The sequence below is a fragment of the Nycticebus coucang genome, chromosome 20 (assembly GCF_027406575.1).
Source record: "Nycticebus coucang isolate mNycCou1 chromosome 20, mNycCou1.pri, whole genome shotgun sequence".
Lineage (NCBI taxonomy): Eukaryota > Metazoa > Chordata > Mammalia > Primates > Lorisidae > Nycticebus > Nycticebus coucang.
The window spans coordinates 2366119-2384860 of NC_069799.1; the positions used below are offsets into that span (position 1 = coordinate 2366119).

The 18742-nt window shown below is 35.5% G+C and overlaps 1 protein-coding gene across 8 annotated transcripts in view; it reads left to right on the top strand.

Annotated features, from left to right (window-relative positions):
* The window catches only part of ECT2 (epithelial cell transforming 2), a 97384-nt gene that overhangs the window by 30591 nt on the left and 48051 nt on the right, over nt 1-18742 (top strand). For 6 of the 8 annotated variants that reach the window (XM_053572473.1, XM_053572468.1, XM_053572471.1 and 3 more), the window contains 9 exons: nt 1135-1317; nt 2827-2916; nt 3681-3788; nt 4748-4821; nt 5513-5643; nt 5782-5897; nt 6001-6063; nt 8043-8265; nt 12704-12840. In XM_053572473.1, coding sequence (XP_053428448.1) covers nt 1135-1317; nt 2827-2916; nt 3681-3788; nt 4748-4821; nt 5513-5643; nt 5782-5897; nt 6001-6063; nt 8043-8265; nt 12704-12840 — 1125 coding nt within the window. The remainder of the gene's footprint in view (nt 1-1134; nt 1318-2826; nt 2917-3680; nt 3789-4747; nt 4822-5512; nt 5644-5781; nt 5898-6000; nt 6064-8042; nt 8266-12703; nt 12841-18742) is intronic. The other 2 variants (XM_053572470.1, XM_053572476.1) reach the window with 1 other exon arrangement.

Genomic DNA, 18742 nt, shown 5'->3' on the forward strand with positions numbered 1-18742 from the left:
ATCTTACCTCTTTAAAGCCCTTATCTTCAAATATAGTCATATTCGAAGGGCTTTATTTATTTTAGGTTATGGCATCAATATGAATTTTAGGAATACACAATTCAGACCCAGCACATTAGCTTTGCATATAAAAGCCCAAATCATTTATTGATCTATTCTGAGTTTCCTCTTAAATGGTTCTGTTATTTTCACTTAGGAGTTGTATAGGCTTAGGCATAGGTGAAGTTAAGTATCTTCTTTCTTTTTCATAGAGGGGTGGGGAACCTGTACCCTTCTGATTTCAAGATTGTGCTTTTTTAAGTGCCAAAGGAGGCAAGAAAATCTTCATGTTTCTGTGCTGAATCCCTTTTAGTAAAAGGGTTCATTCTGTAAAATCTGGATTCAAATGGCTGCACTTACGTGGCCTTACAGCTATAGGTTCCCTACCCCAGCGTAGTAACTTGCCTTTTTATATCCTACATAAACTGTGCTGCAAATTGCATATATGTCATATCTTTCTCCTTTTTCCTACTTACCTATTGAAATTATGCTTATCTTCCTTTTGTAAATATTAAGTGATTTAATATTTTCTCATTTTTCTGAATGTAATTAATTTGTGCAAAAAGAACTATGTGTATGGTATTGTTTTCCAGGTTAGAATAAAAAGAAATAGTGGATATCTTTCTAATGCATCCTATTACAAAAATGCATGTACTTAAAAAACTTCATTTGAATTTTATGGAACTTGATAATTTATAATGACTATTAATAAGTCAGAAGCTTATTTTTTCCTAATATTGATCTTTAAAATTTTAGATCTTAAGTTGGATGGAGGTAAGTATGAGTAAAATGCAAATTAAGTAAAGAAGTGTGGTTGTTCACTATTAAGTGTAATTATTGTATGATTTAAAACTTAATGTTTCGGGCGGCGCCTGTGGCTCAAGGACTAGGGCGCCGGTCCCATATGCCGGAGGTGGCGGGTTCAAACCCAGCCCCGGCCAAAAAAAACCACACACACACACAAAAAAACAACTTAATTTTTCTATAAATATAAAAATAAAAATGTTAAACATATTGAATTGATTTAGAGTAATGAATTACTTTTATATGATATAAAATAATTTTTATTTCTAATAACTATATTAAAAAATCAAGGAAATTAAAGCACACTTTGTAAAGATGGAGTCAATGGAAGAATTTGAAGGTTTGGATTCTCCAGAATTTGAAAATGTATTCATAGTCATGGACTTCCAGGATTCTGTTTTTAACGACTTATACAAGGCTGATTGTAGAGTTATTGGACCACCAGTTGTTTTACAATGTTCACAAAACAGAGAGGTAAGAAATAATACACGTGTAGTATGACTTTTTTTTTCGTGTAGTATGACTTTTTAAGGTTAAATGTTTATTAATTTTTAATTAGCAGAAAATGTATAAGTAGAAAAATCCCATTGTTGAAAGTATGGAATATTTAGAATAGGAATATTCATATTCTTCCTATTGCAAACTTTGGTAATGAAAAGCTAAGGCCTTTCAAGGTTAAACAATGACAACTGTATATATGTATATACACAGATACAATCTTAATACTGCAATGTATTAAAAGAGATAATTTGCTTAAATTGAGGTTCCAGGAATGTGAACACATACTTAAACTTTTATTCTCCTATACGCAAAGATACCATGTTTCCATTTGTAAACAGCTATTACTGCATGATTTAGAATTAGGAAATTTATTTTAGCTTTTTGTTTTTAAACAGCATTTCAATACAAGAGTTGTAGCAGAGTTAGTTCCCATTTGGTTTTGTTGCTTTGTTCTGCCATTTTTAAACTTGCCTTGTTCACTTGAAATTGTGCTTCCTTGTTGTAGATGCCAGTAATAAGTGCCTGATAACCTTTAATTCTCTAATGTTTTGATTCAGAGGTGTTGTTTTCAAAAAGCAAATTAGCTTTTCAGAGATTAAAATTATGAAAAAGAGTCTTCTTGCATAATGGTGGGGAATAGATATGGTTTTTTCTTTTTTATTAAATCATAGCTGTGTACATTGATATACGATATGTTCTTTTATTATTATTTTTTAAACCATTCACTGAATTTCTCTTTTAGTTTAAAAACTGGAATCATTTGGGTTAAGTGTATGTGGTATAGTTACCTAATGTTTATTATAGGATTCCTTTAACCTGTTTTAATAACTTTCATCGGGATTATTTACAGTAGTGTATAAAGTCTAAAATCTTTGCTTATGGATAATACTTCATATGTGTCAATGTGTTTTCGAACAAAAAGTTTCGATACGAATATATTCTTTGTTTAATTTTCTGATAGTACAGTATATTTAGATTATGTTAAATATGATTTGAGAATCATGGGCATTTTTAAAACTGTGATACTTACAGTCTATTTTTTTACTATTTTTTGTTACATTGTGAAAAATGCTGGCTCACGCCTGTAATCCTAGCACTTGGGGAGGATTATTTGAGGCCAGGAGTTAAAGACCAGTTTGGGCAACATATCAAGACCTCAGTCTCTACAAAAAAGTTTAAAAAACCAGACAGGCATGGTAGCATGTGCCTGTAGACTCAGTTACTCAGGAGACTAAGCTAGGAGCATTGCTTGAGCCTGGAGTTTGAAGTTGCACTGAGTTATGATCATGCCACTGTACTCCAACCTGGGCAACAGAATGAGACCTTGTCTTCAAAGAAAGAAAAGATATGGAAAAATGCCAGATAATCTTTGGCTTGGGAAAGTTGATTGGCAAGAGGGCAAAATGTCATTAGATTGAGAAAGTTGCATTGTATTTTCTACTAAAAAGAAAGCTCACACATTTAAAATTGTTGTATCCTCAGCCTTTGCCATTTTCATGTCGCCCATTATATTGTACAAGTATGATGAATCTAGTACTGTGCTTTACTGGATTCCGAAAGAAAGAAGAACTAGTAAGTATTATAAAACAAATTCCATTAAAAGAATACTTTTCTCTAGCAAAATAAATTTGAATTAGCTTTTCCCCTTTTTTATTATCATGGTTTTACTTTAAAGATATTAAAGGAGAAAATACTATGGCTATACTAGGGTTTAAATTTTGTGAAGAAACAAATTCTGCAGTGCTCTGTAAAGAAACAGATATTTTGTCTAGAATGACTGATAGGAATTAACAACGAAGTTTCGTAACTCCGTATCATATCAGCTACACTGGTTATTTGAAGTTGTTTTTATACACTGCCGTTTTTTGTTACACAAGTCTAGCTTTAAAGTTATTCTTACTACCTTAGAGAATTCACAGAAAGTTGATTCTTTGGTTCACAGTATTCTGTGTGTTTGCGCTAATGGGTCTTATTATAATTTTGTGGGAAAAATTTTGATGTGCTGTGACCTACTGTTAAAAAACCCTCAAAAACCAATATATTTAGGCAGTATGGTATTTTAAAAAGCAGCAGTAGATTTAGGCAGTATGAAAACCAGTTGTTTAATTAATTTAGTTTTGTGTGATGATCTTTACTAAGCTCATCTCTGTATAATTTTGCTCTTGATAGTAGACAGTTCTTTTTTCAATGCTTTTTTTGACATAGTTTAATCTCTATAAATTCTTGTATGCATCTTATAAACAAAGTGTTTGGTAAATGCTAAATGAATGATAACATCGTTTAAAATTTTATTCAAATTAACCATAAAGTCAATGTTGCTTAATTTTTCTTTTGAGGTCAGATTGGTGACATTGGTCCATCACATGGGTGGGGTAATTCGAAAAGACTTCAATTCAAAAGTTACACATTTGGTGGCAAATTGTACCCAAGGAGAAAAATTCAGGGTATGTAAACTTGGGTATTTTTGTATATTTCAATACAGCATTATTTTCGGATGAGTTTAATAATTACACTCTTCTATTTCTCCCACAATTTATTGAGGATAGAAATTCAATTTTTGCTACAAATATATTCAGTAAAAATACTGATTCATAGGAGTGGTTAAATTTTAAGAAGGCAATGGAACTTGGGTTAGATGGTGAAAGATGAGTAGGATTGGTGAGTCAGTAGATGGTAACATTTGAAGTGTGAGAGCAGATATTTCACTCTTATCTAAGTGGTCTTTATTTTTTTCCTCTAGAGACTCACTAGCAAAATCTCACTAGTGAAGACACACTAGTCTTTTTTTTTCAGTTTTTGGCTGGGGCTGCTTTATAAAAACAGCTCTGTTCTTAATAAATGGTTCTAAGGTTTAGCTTGTCAAAATTACAAAAGAACAGGAGAAAGTATTTTATTAGGAATGAAATCTTCGTTTAAGATTGTAATTGAATATTTAAATAAAAGTTTGATATTTGTTCTCACCCTTCCTTGATGTATTTCTGAAGCAAATGGTAATTTTTGAGTATTCTTGAATTTTCCCTAAACTTTACAACTCATATTTAAGATGTTAGTGACTCAGTCAGCTGTTTTCTTGTGTAGTGCCATCTTGGGGGTCAGTATTTCCAAGGAAGCAAATGTGAAGAAAGGAGAAATAGAAATTTAATAAGATGAACTAGAAATTAACTTAGACATATATTTATTTAAAATAAAGAAATAGTTTGGACACTATGGAACTTGTTTTAAAGTTATTTTGATCTATGTTATATGATTGAAACGCAGTTTTTCCCTCTTAATTTTCATTGTTTACAAAGCAGATGAATGGCAGTCTAACTGAGCAAAAAAAGAATGTATGTAATTGTTTAGACCTTCCTTGAATGCAGTTATTTAAGGAGAAATTCATCATCATTAATGTTTATATGTTTAGGTTGCTGTGAGTCTGGGTACTCCAATTATGAAGCCAGAATGGATTTATAAAGCTTGGGAAAGGCGGAATGAACGGTAAGTATATAGGAATTTAGTAATTCATTGTATAAATTGAAGATATGTTTTAAGGATAAATCCATGAGCTGAAAAAACTAAATTCATAGATAATTAGAAAAAATGAATTCAAAATCTAGGAAAAACAAAGTTATTAAAAAAATTATATGAAACCTGAAAAGATATCTATGGTATCTTTGGATTTTACCTTGTGAAATAATTTTCATTATCAAAAACATTTTAAGGATGGAGCTGGAACATATTCTTCTTAGCAAAGTATCTCAGGAATGGAAGAAAAAGTATCCAATGTACTCAGTCCTACTATGAAGCTAAATTATAGCTTTTACATGAAGGCTATAACTCAACTATAGCACAAGACTAGGAGGTGGGGCCACACCTCTGGTGCATCTTAGAATGGGTACAGGTGAAACTTACTAAAGGCAGAACACAAATGTCTACATACAATAACTAAGAAAATGCCATGAAGGCTACATTGAACAGTTCGATGAGAATATTTCAGATTGTATATGAAACCAGCACATTGTACCTCTTGATTGCACTAATATACAAGGCCGTGATTTAACAATAAAAAAAAAATTTAAAATTATTAGGTAATAGTTTAATGAATCTAAATATTTGGATTGTGTATATTTTGTGTGTGTTTGTCTGAGTATATTTTAATTAGGGCTGCAATTCATTACTTTATTTTCAGGGATTTCTGTGCAGCCGATGATGACTTTAGAAATGAACTTAAAGTTCCTCCATTTCAAGATTGTGTTTTAAGTTTCCTCGGATTTTCAGATGAAGAGAAAAGCAATATGGAAGAAATGACAAAAATGCAAGGTAAAATTTGACATATTTAAAAATTTTGTATATATATTTTATTCTTGCTTAACACTTTCTAGTGAGTATTCCTCTTTAAAAATTGGAGTTTGTCGTAAGTAGCGTGGCGTCCTTATTCTTGCTTGCATTCCTCTTCAGGAGGTAACTATTTACCAGTTGGAGATGAAAGATGCACTCACCTTATAGTTGAAGAGAATGTAGTAAAAGAACTTCCCTTTGAACCTTCTAAGAAACTTTATGTTGTCAAGCAAGAGGTAAGTGATTCTTGAATGAAATTGTTTTTTTAAAACATAACTTATGACTTCTCTGATGAGGTAAATTTAAACTATTCATTTAAATGTTTTTTCTCTTACCTAGTGGTTTTGGGGAAGCATTCAAATGGATGCCCGAGCCGGAGAAACTATGTATTTATATGAAAAGGTATGGTTTTTGTCCCTTATTCATTTATTCTGTGAACTTGATCGTATAGAAATAAGAGCATAATACAATATACATATCATCTTTTACGTGATGTTTAGGAGTTTCAAATAATTAAACAATTGGATGTTGAATAATAGTCTATATAGATTTAAGTGGAACTATTCAATGTAATGTATATTATTGTGAACTAATAAATGTTCTGTGCTAATTCTTGGTGATAGCATTATAAACAATAACATCTCTGTCTTCAGAAACTTAGAACCTGAATGGAAAGATAGATTTGCCAAGTTACAATGTGGAACAGTGTGTGCTACAGTTGAGTAATGTGTTTTAGGTAGCCTCACTCTTTCTTAGATGCTCAGTCAGGATTGGAAAAAGCAAATAAATGTTGAGCCAACTTGCTAGACTAGGTAAAGATAATCCAGTTAGAACAGCAGATGGGAGAGGGTATGAAAGCTTGAGAATATATTAAAATATTAAGTAATTTAGTATGGCTTTTAAAAAGTACAGGAAAGAAGGACAACAGATAAAACTTCATAAATAGGTGTAATCAAGAAGTTTTTCATGTGTTAATGAGTTTGGATATTAATCCTAGAAGTATTGGGAGCTATCAAAGAATAGTAAGGAGAAACCGTTATTAAAAAGATGACTTAAATGGGGTGGCGCCTGTGGCTCAGCAAGTAGGCTGCTGGCCCCATATACCGAGGGTGACGGGTTAAAACCCTGCCCTGGCCAAACTGCAACAACAACAACAACAAAGGTAGCTAGGTGTTGTGGCAGGTGCCTGTAGTCCCAGCAACTTATTCAGGAGGCTGAGGCAAGAGAATCGCCTAAGCCCAAGAGCTGGAGGTTGCTGTGAGCTGTGACGCCATGGCACTCTACCGAGGACAACAAAGTGAGACTCTGTCTCGAAAAAAAGGATGACTTAAATGGTAGAATGAAGCAAGGAAAATCCAGTGGTTATGATGGCACGTGGTGAAGAGTGTTATCACTTACCAAAGTGGCCTCAATCTATAGAAGCAGGCTTTAAGTTTACTTCAGTTTGCGATTTAAGAATTTTGAAAGGAATATTGAAGATGATGATTTATTGTTTCTATAAAATCTAAATAGGATCATATTATGCTCTTAGACTCTTCTAAATGTGAAAAAAAAGTTTTTTTTGAGACAAGACTCTCACTCTATTGCCCAGACTAGAGAGCTGTGTGTCAGCAACCTCAGATCCTGGGTTCAATCAGTCCTCCTGCCTCAGCCTCCTGAGTAGCTGGGACCGCAGGCACCTGCCACAATGCCTGGTTAATTATTCTATTTTTAGTATAGATGGGGTCTTGCTCTTGCTCAGGCTGGTCTGGAACTCCTTAGCTCAAGTGATTCTCCCATCTTGGACTCCTAGAATGGACTGAGCCCCCAAACCTAGCCAAAATGTAAAATTCTTAACGTAAAATTTAAAAAGTATATTTTAGGTTTTGGGAAAGAACTCTTAAAAATCAAGTGTTATTTAGCAAATACTGGAGAGTACTGTGTCCAGCCACTACTAAATGCCAGGAACACTGAACAGAATATGAGTGGTCCCTGTCCTTGTGGAGCTTGTAGCCTAAACAAGGAGGTAGATATGGGCAGCGCCTGTGGTTCAAGGACTAGGGCGCTGGCCCCATATACTGGAGGTGGTGAGTTCAAACCTGGCACTGGCCAAAAACTGCAGCAACAACAACAAAAAAAGGAGGTAGATGTAAACACATTTACAGATGGAAATGTAATGTAGTGCTATGAAGAAAAAAGCAAAGTGCTTGGGGTTAGACAATTACTGTGGTCTCTTGACTGTTAACATTTTGTATGGCTTCTGAATTGCCTGGCAGTGTAAGATTGTTAAATTATTGTGCAAAATCTAGATTTTGTCAGACTTGTAAAAGTATTTTTCTCTTGTTCCTGTCTCAGTAAAGAACCATGGAAGTAAAATTGAGCTTTCGTGTTTTTGATTACAGGCTAATACTCCTGAGCTCAAGAAATCAGTGTCACTGCTTTCTCTAAATACCCCAAACAGCACTCGCAAAAGACGTCGTTTAAAAGAGACACTTGCTCAGCTTTCCAGAGAGACAGATCTGTCACCCTTCCCTCCCCGTAAGCGCCCGTCAGCTGAACATTCCCTTTCTATAGGGTCACTCCTAGATATCTCCAATACACCAGAATCTAGCATTAACTATGGAGGTAATTTACATTTTAAAATATTGATCTTTAAAATTTAGTGAGATGGAATAGTTGTTAGAATATAGATATATCTCTACTACAATGAATATGAAAGGCTTTATTTACCTTTACCTTTGTTCTAGCTAAGGAAAAAAGACACATGGAAATAAGCATAATACATCAATTTAATGATTACTTACTAAATGCTAAGTACTTTATATATTTTGTGTATTTATAGTAGGGTTTTTTTATCCCTATTTTACAGATTACTAAACCGAGGTACAGAGAAGTTAAGTAACAAGTGTCCAGGGTCACATAGCTAGAGGGTGATGGAGCTGTTCAAAGAGCAGATTCTCATTCTATTGCCCTGGCTAGAGTACAGTGATGTCATCATAGCTCACTGCAGCCTTAAACTCCTAGGCTCTTGGGTCAGCCTCTGAAATAGCTGGGGCTGTGGGTGTGTGCCATTGCACCTGGCTAATTTTTTTAGTTTTTGTAGAGACAAAGTCTCGCTGTGTTTCCCAGGCTAGCCTTGAACTCCTGGTCTCAAACAGTCTTTCTGCCTCTGCCTCCCAAAGTGTTAGGATTGTAGGTATGAGCCACCATGCCTGGCTTGAAAAGTAAATTCTTAAAACTAGCTAAACAAAAATCATAGCTGTCACATGACTTACAGAGAAAATAGAACAAAGTCAGAGAAGGGCAAGTTAACTTTGTGCTGAACTGATACTAGAAGGGATCTATAACTACTTTCTCTGTTGATTATCAATATTGCCCTCTTTTTTTGGTTTGTAAACAAATATATTTTCTAGATTCAAGAAACAAAAACTCAGAATTTCCCCTGACCCCTGACACTCCGCTTACTGTCCCACTTTTTTTCTTTTTCATATCAGTATCAGTATACTTTAAAGAATTGCCTTTAAAGGAGACAAAGGATCTCACTGTCCTTTTAGCCCATCCTACTGAGAGGCAGTCCCTGCTATCAAAATTGCTCTTTCTGGGAAGATAGAAGTTTTTAGCTGTGCATAACGCTGAGCACATTTTCCCTCGGCTTTGTGACATTGCTTACTGTTCATTCTCCTGTGCCTGCCTACCTTCTCTCTTCAACTCTTACGTGTTCCTCCTGAGTCATTGTTCCTTTTCTATTGTATTCTTCCTAAAAATGATCTGTTGATTCTAATTCTGCAGTTTTAAAAAACATTTGTGTACTGATGACTCCCCAAATTTGTTTTCTTTTCTGTCCAACTGTCTACTTGATACCTCCTTGTCCGTGTCTAACAGACATTTAAAATTAGCATAACCACATTAGAATTCTAGATTCTTTCTACTATTCCCCACTCCTCTGTTCCTTTGCCACCTTTTTTAAAAAGTAAGTCTTTTTTATAAAAATGATTGCTTCCAGGTGATTTGTAGTAGTCTCCTAAATGTGGTCTCTCCGTTTTAGTTTCTGCATCTGCATGCAGCATTTAAGTTAGATGACACTACTCTCTTTGCTTTAAGGTCATTCAGTGTGCTTTGTGTCACCGTGACATTTAAATCCCCGTGCAACCCTGTACTCATCTACCTCGCTTTGTGTGGTGGTACGCTCTCTAATAATACTTGTATTCTGTAAGTGTCTGTCATGCTGTCTCTGTTATTCTTCACGTATTTCTAGTATTTAGTACATCTGAACCTCCAGACATTTATGCTTGCTCTCTCTCCTTCACGGAAATCTTAGTGGGTTTTCTGTAAAGTTAACTTTCTCTTCTCCTCCTTCCTAGTCTGCCACTACCTGTTGTTTTCTTCAGTAGTAGTTATCATTATTATAAGTTGTATTTTTGTTTAATTATTAGTTGATTTGCTTCACCAGAATATAACCTTTAAGAGAACATGAACTTTGTGTATTTTATTCTCTTTATTCTCAGACCAGTCTGAGAATACAATGGGTCCTCAATAAATGTTCATGGAAAGAATTGAAAGTGAACTTAAAGTTGGCTCAGAAGACTGAGATGATTTTGAAAATATAAAGAGGAGCAAGTATACAGACCACAGCATACAAATTGAATTTTTAGGAAATGATGGACAGATCTGATTGCTCAGAGTAGAGAAGTAAGAGTTAAATAGGAAAGGTTACGAACTGATACTAGATGACTTGGATATCCGCTTGAATGGGGTTTCGTAGCTCTTTGAGTAGCAGAGTAATTGACTATTTCTTGGGGGTTTGTTCTGAAGAATGATTAGAAGGAAGGCAGTTTGAAAGTAGCCAGGCGAGGACATAGTCAGCCACAGTCAGTCTTTAGATAAGGAAGTGAACCAGGTAAGAAGCAATAGGGAAATAGTTTGGAGTAACAGGAAGGGAATAAGAGGAGATGAAGGCAAAGCATTAATTTAAATGAAAGAAATGTTGCGTTGGTGTGAATAGGAAGTTTATATTTTGGGGGAAGATAGCATAGCATTAGAGAAATCCAGGTTATGTTAGGGTAGAAATGTCCATAGCCATTTAGAAAAGTTGACCCAGGTGCTGGGGACAGTGATTAGATAGTATTGATCTGAGAATATGCTGGTTTCCACAATCATAATGGACAAGGGCATGGCATGATAAAAGCTGATCATAAAAGGACTGAAGCTTGAACATGCATTTTAGGATATAGGAGAAGAAAATACCACTGAAGAAAACAGACATGATAACTATACTAATATATTACGTACTCAATAGAATGCTCAGTTTCTAGATCATGGCCTACACTAAATATAATTAAGTTAGCTCAGTGCATCTTAGTTTTTCCTACTGAAGGGTATTATGGATTCTATAATGGCAGGGGCTTCTGGGTATATATGGTAAGTGGAAATTTCTTTTTAAGTTTGTTATCTTTAAAACATCCAAAATACTATGGTACACAATTGTTTTAATATAAAAATGTTTAAAATTATTTATCATTAAATGAAATGGATATGCTGCAAATATTGATCGTGTTTTTTTTTTTTTTTGTAGAGACAGAGTCTCACTTTATCGCCCTTGGTAGAGTGCTGTGGCATCTCAGCTCACAGCAACCTCCAACTCCAGGGCTTAGGCAATTCTCTTGCCTCAGCCTCCTGAGTAGCTGGGACTCCAGGCACCTGCCACATGCCACATGCCACAATGCCTGGCTGTTTTTTTGTTGTGGTTTGACCGGGGCCGGGTTTGAACCCGCCACCCTCGGTATATGGGGCTGGCACCTTACGCAGTGAACTACAGGTGCCGCCCTGATCATATTGTTTTCATGTCATACATTCTTCTTTCATGTCATACATTCCTCTTTTCCTTTTCCTATTGAAAAGCTTGCAATTAGGAGATTTTCTATATAATGTTAAAGTACTGTAACTATACTGATACTAAAAAAATTAAAAATCAAAAACTTTTGTAAATTAATTTTTCTTTCATAAAGTACATATAAAATATACTAATGTATCTGTTTTCCACTCTGGGTTGGACTGGATGTTTTATATTTTGCTAAGATAATCCAAACTAACAGCGTTTTCAGTTAATTTTGTTTTTTTTGTTTTTTTGCAGTTTTTGGCCAGGGTGGGTTTGAACCTGCCACCTCCGGAATATGGGACCAGTGCCCTACTCCTTTGAGCCACAGGCACCACCCTAATTTTGGTTTTTGAGGGTGGCTTCCTGTGCATGTATATATACATATATATGAAAAGTTTTCTGTTGTAATTGTGTAATCATAATTTTTTCCTCTCCTTTTAAACTTAAGTATTTTTACAAGTTCCTTTTCAAAAATTTTATTATTTTGGCTTTACCAAGATTCCTTTACCTTCTGCCCAGATTTCCTAAATGAAAATATTCCATTGTGTTTGCTTTAGCATTCAGTCAAAGTCTCTTTTTCTAAACTCACATATAAATGAATTTTTTCTATCTGTATTGTTTGAGAGTAAGTTGCAGATGCGGTGTGCATTGCCTCTAACTACATTCCAATTACTATAGTGAGGAAGTTCATATTAATACCATGAACTATTCTGTATACAGTCCATTTCACCAATTGTCCTGTTAATGTCCTCATGTAGTTTTTTGTAAAAGAAAAAGTTCTTTTTTTTATTTTTTTTGGTCTGGGATCCAATCCAGTATCACACATTGTTTTATCATCTCTTCCTAGTCTCCTAATCTGGAACAGTTCCTTAGTCTTTCTTTGCTTTTAATGACCTTGATATTTTTGAAGAGTACAGGCCATGTATTTAGTAGAATGCCTATTAATTTCAAGTCATTGATTGTTATTTTTTGTTTGTTTTGAATCACTGATATTTTTGATCTTTTTTTTTTTTTTTTTTTTAACCTTACCCTCTGAGGAAATTGTGTTTTAATGGGAATGTATATTGTGGTGGTATATTTACAAGGTTAGGCTGTCTTCTCTCTCACTCTTCTATCCTGGTAAGGCTGTACAACATTTGGTGTCTATATGTGGTTTCCATTAAATCGTTTCTCCTTTTTAACTTTCAGAAACCCCGAAGTCTTGTACTAAGTCTTCCAAAAATTCCACTCCAGTTCCATCAAAGCAGTCAGCTAGGTGGCAAGTTGCAAAGGAGCTCTATCAGACTGAAAGTAATTACGTAAATATATTGGCTACAATTATTCAGGTAAGTATAAGTTTAATGGTAACATGATGTTTGTTCTGGTTGTCCCCTAAGTAAAAAAAAAAAAAAAAAAACCCAGGTGATACTATCTCTTAAGAAAATTATGTAAGCATGGGTATTAAAAATGAAAATATGTGACAAAAACTACTGTTAAGGGAACATTATAACCATAGTATTACCTTTTATTCGTCTGGAAGAAGCACCATTTTAATAGTGACTTTAAAGGGAAAATGGTCCTCAGTAGATGATTTCAGAGGGGATTGAGTTTAATTCAGAACGTTGACAGCTATCCTTGTCAAGGTATTGCATTTTTATTTGGAAGTGGCAGGTAACTTCTGAAAATATGTGTTCTAGAGTCATTGCTTTATTTAGTACTGTATATTTGTGAAAGAAATGGTTGTTTAAAAATAGCAATGAAGCATAACAGTGTCAATGTTAGTGATTTTTTTTTTTTTTTTACTAATCTTTCATGGGACATAGGAAGTAAAGAGTGGTTAGTCATAAATAAATGTTCACTCATTGCTTAACCAATATTAAAATGTACTATGAGGTTATTACTGAAGAAAAATCAATCTAATGAATAATCTTTGTAGGACAAGATTGAAGAAGATATTGAAAGATAATAATAGGGTATTATTTTGGTATCCACAGGAAGAAGGCATAAATGAGGGAGATAGTTTGATGTACTGTAAAGAAAATGAAGTTGAATCCACTAAGCTTATCTATCAATAGAAAAACCATATGGAGTGTCTATTTGGGTTTAGGTTTTTTTTTTTTTTAAGACAGTCTTTGTCACCCAGGCTAGAGTGCAGTGGCCTGATCATAGCTCACTGCAGCCTCAAACTCCTGGGCTTAAGTCATCCTCCTGCCTCAGCCTCCTGAGTAACTGGGACAATAGACGTGTGCCACTATGCTCTGCTGAGTTTTCTATTTTTTGTAGAGACAAGGTCTTGCTGTTATTCTGGCTGGTCTTGAACTCCTGAGCTCAAGCAATCCACCTGCCTTGGCTTCCCACACTGCTAGGAGTACAGGTGTGAGCCACTGTACTTTGTCTTGGGTTTAGTTTTTAACTGACCTTTATTTGAATTTTTTAAATAACTCATTTGGGTTCAGTCTAATAGACTTTAGTTAAGTGTACTATTGATAAAATGCATAGATAAGAGATGGGAAATCTTCTTTCTTAATGAGAAGTTAGTCTTCACAGTTAATCTTTTTAGTGGCAGTCAGGGTATTTATAAGGCCCTATGTTGTATTAAATTCTACTTGTTTTAAGTCAGGTTTGCTCTCTTTCTCAAGGGAAGTCATCGTAGATGAGTTTCTTTCTTTCTTTTTTTCTTTTTCTTTTCTTTTTTTTTTTTGAGACAAACAGTCTCCCGTTGTTGCCCTGGGTAGAGTGCTTGGCGTCACAGCTCACAGCAACCTCAAAGTCTTGGGTTCAAGTGATTCTCTTGCCTCAGCCTCCCAAGTAGCAATAACGCCTGGCTATTTTTAGAGACGAGGTCTCACTCCGGCTTAAGCTGGTCTCAAACCCATGAGCTCAGGCGATCTGTCCTCCTCGGCTTCCAGAATGCTAGGATTACAGGCGTGAGCCACTGCACCTGGCCTCTAGAGGAGTTTCTTGTTGAAGTTTTTATAGTGAGCCAGAATATGGTTGAGTAATGGAAAGTCTCTTTGGGAGATACCATTCATGCACTTTGGCAGCATATACTGCCTAGAAATGTCAGTCTTTTCAGGCCATGGTAAAAGTGCATTGAAGTTTTAGAATTCTAATGCGCATATCAGTTAAGTTCACTAAAACTCTTTTGAAAAAGCTCATGAAATTATTAGACTGGAGATAAAGTTTCATTCTGCATTGCTGAGAGTAAGGTTGATGATAGTATTCTTTCTTTTTTTTTTTTTTCGTAGAGACAGAGTCTCACTTTATGGCCCTCGGTAGAGTGCCGTGGCCTCACACAGCTCACAGCAACCTCCAACTCCTGGGCTTAAGCGATTCTCTTGCCTCAGCCTCCCGAGTAGCTGGGACTACAGGCGCCCGCCACAACGCCCGGCTATTTTTTGGTTGCAGTTTGGCTGGGGCCGGGTTTGAACCCCCCACCCTCGGTACATGGGGCCGGCGCCTTACCGACTGAGCCACAGGCGCCGCCGATAGTATTCTTTTTAAAGAGCTTTGTTTTAGGACTAATGTTTTCTTTTTTTGGAATTGGAGTTAGAATAACTTAATTTTAACTTATTCCCCACATCGACTATCCTAAAATTTTTTTTATTTATTCCATGTAATATTCAGGTGCTCAGTTAAGGAAAAGTACTATGCCAATATTAAAGAAGATTCCTGTTTTAAAGAAGCTTAGCTTGGAAGAGGAGATAAAACAACATAAGGTCAGACAATTAAGTTCATGAGCTAACCTAGCAAAAGTGCTGCACACCTCATTGCTGAATGTCCCTATGGTCAGCTTTAAAGTACTCCCCTTAGCCGGGCGTTGTGGCGGGCGCCTGTAGTCCCAGATGCTTGGGAAGCTGAGGCAAGAGAATTGCTTAAGCCCAGGAGTTGGAGGTTGCTGTGAGCTGTGTGATGCCACGGCACTCTACCCAGGGCCATAAAGTGAAACTCTGTCTCTACAAAAAAAAAAAAAAAATAAAGTACTCCACTTGGGGAGCCATGCATTTATGCCAGAGTGTAGTCCACCTTTCACAGCACTTTTTTCTAGGATGTTTGCGAACTTAATTGTCATTCCTGTATGATGGCAACTCTGATAGCCACTTCAGAAAAAGAGTTGCAGCAAGTTGCTTTGGAGGGTGGACTAGGTGCTGACGTTGGTGCATAGCTTCCCAAGGGGAGTACTTCAAAGGTGACCATAGTGATACTCAGTAATGAGTGTATACATAGCACTTTTGCTAGGATGAGTTTCCAAACTTAATTGCCCTTGTACACGCTTCATTATAATATCAAATGGAAGATTATGAGCATCATTATGGAGGTTTAGTTATGGTGTTAGGTTTGTGAGATGAGTTTTACTATTCTTTCAGCTTAGGGAAGGAGTTGGGCTAGAATTGTCTATGAATTGTACATTAGAAAAGGTATCATAAAGTAACAATTGAAGTGAGTTTTAAAATGTTAAGTATTATTAGTACATGCAAAGAATGTAGGTGGGATGTCTGTTTGAGATTGGGTAAACAATATAGGTGATCAAAGAGGTGTGTCATTCAAGGTATTATGAGTAGTGAGAGTGGGGTAGGTGTATGGGTACAGTGATTGTTGAGATAGGACTGCCTGTGCCAGGACAGACAGAGTCCATTTGGTGTGCTATGCCATCTGTAAATACAGAAAAATTTTAAATGGGAAGGAGCATCAAGCAAGCATCATTTGACTTGCATTTCAGAAAGATAACTTGTTTCACTTTGAAGGAATGTTTTGAACAGCAGAAATTGGGAAGGGAAAGAGACCAATATGAAGGCTTCTTCAACCGTCTTTATGAGAGATTTTGAGGCCCTGAACTGTTTAGGATAGTACATAGTATCAAAAATGAAAAGAGGATAGATTTGAGTAGAATTGGAAAGGTAGAATCATACCCCTAATTTTATGTGGGGTATGAAAGCAAACACAGCAGAATTGTTTTAGAATAGTTCAACATGTCTTAAGGGTACTCAGAGGTTTAAATGAACCTCATTGTATTTTGATTATCTCAATATTTTTGTGTAGGATTTTTTAATAAATGCTACATAAAGGAATGCTTACAAATTATCACAATTATCTTTGAAACCTCTATTGTATTTTTCTCCAATCCTATTTTTTCCCCCTCTCAGATAATTATTATCTGAAATGTTATCCTTATCATTTCCTTTATAGATCTATCACATATGTGTGATATGCAAGCTATATCAATATAATCATATTTATGTATTTCATTGACTTCCTTTTTTCACTTATAGAAATGTTCTTGTGGCTGGGTGGGTGTGGTGGTCCGTGTCTAAAATCCTGGCACTTTGGGAGGCTGAGATAGGAGGATCACTTGAGGCCTGGAGTTTAAGACCAGCCTCTTCATGACCCCCATCTCTACACAACAGACATAAAAAAGGTAAGAAAAGATTAGCTGAACATGGTGACACATTCCTGTAGTCCCAGTACTGGCTGGGCTGAAGCGGAGAATCCCTTGAGCCCAGGAATTTGAGGTTACAGTGAGCTGTGATTAAATCACTGTCCTGTGATTGAACCACTGCCCTTCGGCCTTTGCGAAAGAATGAGACTGTCTTAAAAACAACAAACAAAAAACCCAAGAAGAAATAAAGGACATTTGGATGGTTTTTAGTTTTGATTATGTAGGGAGGCATTATAGACATTTGTATATGGGTTTTATGTGAACGTAAATTTTCACTTCCTTTGGGTAAATGCTTGGGAATGGGATTATTGGATCACACTGTAAGGACTGTTTGACTTTGAAAGAAATTGCCAGATGTTTTTCCAGACATGCTATCCATTTGACATTTCCACCAATAATGTATGAGAGTTCCAGTTGCTCATGTTTTTAACAGTGCCTGACATTAGCCTTTTTTATTTCAGTTGTTCTATTACATCTCATCATGGTTTTAGTTTTCACTTGCATAATTGATTGATTTATTACTAGAAAATCTATTCTTATCCTCATTTGCATATATATTTCTTTTTTTTTGTTGAAAAACCTATTCAAGTTTTTTGCTCATTTTTTTAGTGGGTAGTTTCCTTCTGAGTTCTGAGAATTCTTTACACATTTTAGATTATCCTTTGTCAAATGTGATTTGCAAATTATATATATATATATCTTTTTTTTTTCTTTTAATTTCAGATTAATATGAGGGGTGCTAAACACCCTCACATAATGCATGTTAAGTGAGATTCCGCCAATCACCATCTCTTTTCCCCCTTCTCCTCTGCCTCCTTTCTCCTTCCTCTCACTAGACTGTACTTGTGTTTTTCTTTTGTGTGGGCATGTAATTATTTACATGTTAGTGTCATATTAGTATTGAGTACATTGGATACTTGTTTTTCTGTTCTTGTGATACTTCACTAAGAAGAATGTGTTTCAACTCCATCCAGGTAAACAAAAGATGTAAAGTCTCCCTCTTTTCCTATGGCTGAATAGTACTCCATGGTATATGTATGCCAGTTTGTTAATCCATTCATGGCATCTTGGCAATTGTGAATTGAGCTGCAGTAAACATTCTAGTGCAAATGTACTTGTGGTAAAAGGACTTTTGTTCTTCTGGGTAGATACCTAGTAATGGGATTGTGGGATCAAATGGAAGGTCCATTTTTTAGTTCTTTGAGAATTCTCCATACTTCTTTCCATAGAGGTTGTATTAGTTTGCAACCAGCAGTGCAAAAGTGTTCCTTTCTCTCCACATCATATCAGGATCTGCAGATTTGGGATTCTGTGATGTGAGCTAATCTCAGTGGAGTTAGGTGATACCTCAGAGCAGTTTTGATTTGGATTGCTCTGATGATTAGGGACAGTAAGCATTTTTTCATGTGTTTATTGGCCATTTGTGTGTCATCTTCAGTGACTTCTTTTCAAGCCTCTTGCCCACTTATAAATGGGATTGTTTGCTCTTGCTGATTAATTTGGGTTCTCTGTAAAGTCATAGTATGCAAATATTTTCTCCCATTCTGAAGGCTGTCTGTTTGTTTTAGTTGTGGTAACTTTAGGTGTGCAAAAGCTTTTTAGTTTGATTGTGTCCCATTTATTTATTTTTGGTGTTGCTGCAATTGCCAAGGCAGTCTTCTTCATAAAATCTTTTGCCAGGCTGATTTTCGTCAAGAGTTTTTCCCACATTTTCTTCTAGAATTTTTAATTGTTTCATGTCTTAAATTTAAATATTTTATCCAGGAAGAGTCAATTTTGTCAGTGGTGAGAGGTGCGGGTTTAGTTTCAGT